The sequence below is a fragment of the Morone saxatilis genome, unplaced genomic scaffold (genome assembly GCF_004916995.1).
Source record: "Morone saxatilis isolate NCDOM2014 unplaced genomic scaffold, NCSU_SB_2.0 Contig10, whole genome shotgun sequence".
Lineage (NCBI taxonomy): Eukaryota > Metazoa > Chordata > Actinopteri > Moronidae > Morone > Morone saxatilis.
The window spans coordinates 1,869,494-1,872,507 of record NW_023339652.1 but is presented as its reverse complement, the minus strand read 5'-3'; the positions used below and the strand labels follow the sequence as shown (position 1 = coordinate 1,872,507).

General features: G+C 35.5%; 1 protein-coding gene across 1 annotated transcript in view; it reads right to left on the bottom strand.

Moving 5' to 3' along the window:
* Positions 1 to 231: 231 nt before the first annotated feature.
* il22 (interleukin 22) overlaps positions 232 to 3,014 on the bottom strand; it is a 3,379-nt gene continuing 596 nt past the window's right edge. Inside the window, exons 2-5 of the mRNA XM_035678220.1 lie at positions 2,509 to 2,568; positions 2,261 to 2,410; positions 1,490 to 1,549; positions 232 to 679 (exon numbers count right to left, since the gene is read on the bottom strand). Of these exons, the coding sequence (XP_035534113.1) occupies positions 542 to 679; positions 1,490 to 1,549; positions 2,261 to 2,410; positions 2,509 to 2,568 (408 nt within the window). The 3' untranslated portion in view covers positions 232 to 541. The remainder of the gene's footprint in view (positions 680 to 1,489; positions 1,550 to 2,260; positions 2,411 to 2,508; positions 2,569 to 3,014) is intronic.

Below are 3,014 nucleotides of genomic sequence, written 5' to 3'. Positions count from 1 at the left end.
ATATGTCAGTTTTACTTTTTAACCATCTTAAAAATGTGGTTGTATTTTCAAAATAGCTTAACGTAGCACGTAGCTTATCTACAGGAATGATGAGGCTTGCTCAACAGAACGTAGGAAGGGTCAATTATAAATGATTAGAAATAACTTTAAAAAACCAGAGACTGTTCCTTTAACTGACACCAGCAGAGTGAAGAGACAACGTTTATATTCAAACCAAACTTTATTTTATTTTCAAGTAAATTTTGTCACATGCACATTATTCAGCACAGTCCAACAGTCTGAGTTCAACATTTAAATACTGTAACAACTTTTTTTATAATAATCAGCCATAACATGGCAACATGATCAACACCTTTCAGCTAAGGCATTAAAACATTCTGATCAATAAATAGATCAATCGGTCATACTCGAGTCAATATAAATACTGTACGCTTCTATATAAAAAACTTTAAATATTTTCTCAAATTAAATAGATTAATAAATAAACGTATAAAAGTTGTTGGTATAAAAGTTGATAAATATGATAATAGATACTGTTTGCTCATTGTTCAGTAGAAACAGCCGAGGTGTTGGCAGTGGCGGTGGTGGAGTTTCTCGGGTGGAGGCAGAAGTCCTGCAGGTAAGTGAACAGAATGTCGATCTCTCCCACAGCTTTGTTTATGCCTTGCTCGCCCCCCATCTGAAACAAATACAGACACGTTAGAAACACACAAGTACAAGTTAAAGGAAGTTAGCAGAGTATTAAGTGTGTCTGATAATTATAATGTAATCCACTATGTAGGAAATAGTTCATTGCTAATTTTTCGATTATTTTCTGTTAATAAAACAATTAATAGTCTATAAACCAACAATATTCAGCGTATTGTCACGTAAAACAAAGAAAATCTGCAAATTATCACATTTGAGAAGCTGCAACAAGGGATTATCTGGTGTTTCTTCTTTAAAAAAATTGATTAAACTATGAATTTATTATCAAAATATAAGCCCGACTGAATTTCCTCTATGAGAGTGAAACGGTTAAAGCTACAGAATAAGATTACTGCCAAGATTAAAATGGAAATTTGGAGTTCTGACATTAAAATTTATCAATTCTGGGATTAAACAAATTCAAAGAAATCATATAAATGATTAATAAAATAATAAATAAAATTGGATGAGAAGACAAATTTATAAGATTAGTCCCAAGATTCAAATTTAAATATTGAGATTTAAAACCAGATTTCTGACAGTAAAGTAAAAAAATTCTGGGATTAAAATAGTTAAAAATGACATTACTACATTATTAATAAATGATCAAAATATTGTTCAATTCAGTTTCTGTTAATCCTCTTATTGATTAAATGATATTTTAAAGTAAAGTCCTAAGGCCCTAAAACAAAGATGAGCAAACACCTCTAGGCTTCCGTAACAAACTCTATTTGAAAAAATGACATTTATTTTGAAGTTAAGTCTCTTAGTAAGTGTTTTAAAATGTAAAGTTGAGTCTTACTTTGGCGAGCTTTCTGCGAAACTCCACAGCGTGGTGATGGTCGTGGTAGTGAGTCACATTCTGGAGAGACAGACAGGTGCAGGAGGTTAGCAGCTGTTATCGCTCGACAATCTCTGTTTGTGTCGGTCTTTAACGTCCCTGACTGAAACCACAGCGAGTCGTTATCGATTTTAAGATCGTAACCACAGCGCTGCCACACACAACAGCTCCATCATAACAAAAAGTCTAAAAACATGATCTGACTTTGTTCGAAATGAGCGGCTGTATTTAGAAACTAATTTTTATAGTTATAAATACGTTTTTATTTAATATTTTTGACTTATGCTAAGCTAATGTGCATTCTTGCTGAGTGTTAGATGAGAAGCTTGATACCACTCTCATTTCTATACGTTAAATATATAAAACAAGTTGTGGTGTTAAGGGTGTTAAAGAGCTGAACTATTTCTTCAACAAAGTCACTGCTCCCAGCCAAGAAGTAGTTCGGGACGTAAGCCCTATAAAACTTAGCTGTTTCTATGCTAGCTTTTTCCCCCTGTTTCAAGTTGTTACGCTAAGCTAAAGACCAGAAAAGGCTAGCCTTGATGTGTAAAAACGACAAGATGTGGTTTTAAAGGTTGTTAAAGATTTCTTCTCTAAAGTCACTGCTCCCAGCCATGCTAGCTGTTTCCCCCAGTTTCCAGTCTTTATGCTAAGCTAAGCTAACCAGCTTTATACTTAGCATATAATCTAAAGCAGCCAAATTAAAACACATTTTTCCACTCAGACACTCACGCAGCCATGAGTCTGCAGGTCCTCGCTGACGCGCGTGAGGTCGGTCTTCAGGCGGTTCATGCTGGGATGCTCGTTGTCATGGTGACGCAGAATGTTGTTCAGGTAGAAGTCGAGGATGTTGGCGTGGAGGCAGCAGATCTTCAGGTGGTCCTGCCAGAGAGGGAGAGGTCAGAGGTCACGTAAGGTTAGGAGAGCGATTTTTTTTTGTTTTTTGTGGGAAATGTTTGATTGTTTGAAATTATTCTCACCTGATCAGCTTTGACTCGGGGCATCAGTCTGGCGCTGGAGCCGTCATCCGTCTGCTGAGCCTGAAGAGACAGAAAACCAGATCAGCTTTAGATGCATCCAGATTTAAGAATCCCACAACCCCCCAAATAACCCCAAATGCCTCTATAATTGCCTCAGGTTGCTAATAAAACCCAATAAATACAAGAATGTGACCTTAGTGTGTAGCTATTGTTGTAGTTTACAGGACACGTGAGGTACTGTCCAAAATCTATGGAGTAACTTTAGTGCTCAAAGAACACAATTAGAAATGTTAAGTTCAAGTTAAACTAAAAAAAATAGTACATTTGCAGATTTAAAGCCAGATTTCTGTATTATAGCTGGAATTCTGGGATTAAAAGTAAATACCAACACATTTGTTTAACAGCTAAAAGTTGAGTTGCAGGTTTTACATTTAATAAAATATGATTTGTAGATAAATATGATAAAAGTAGCTTCAGTGTGACCTGCTACAACATTAAAATACTGC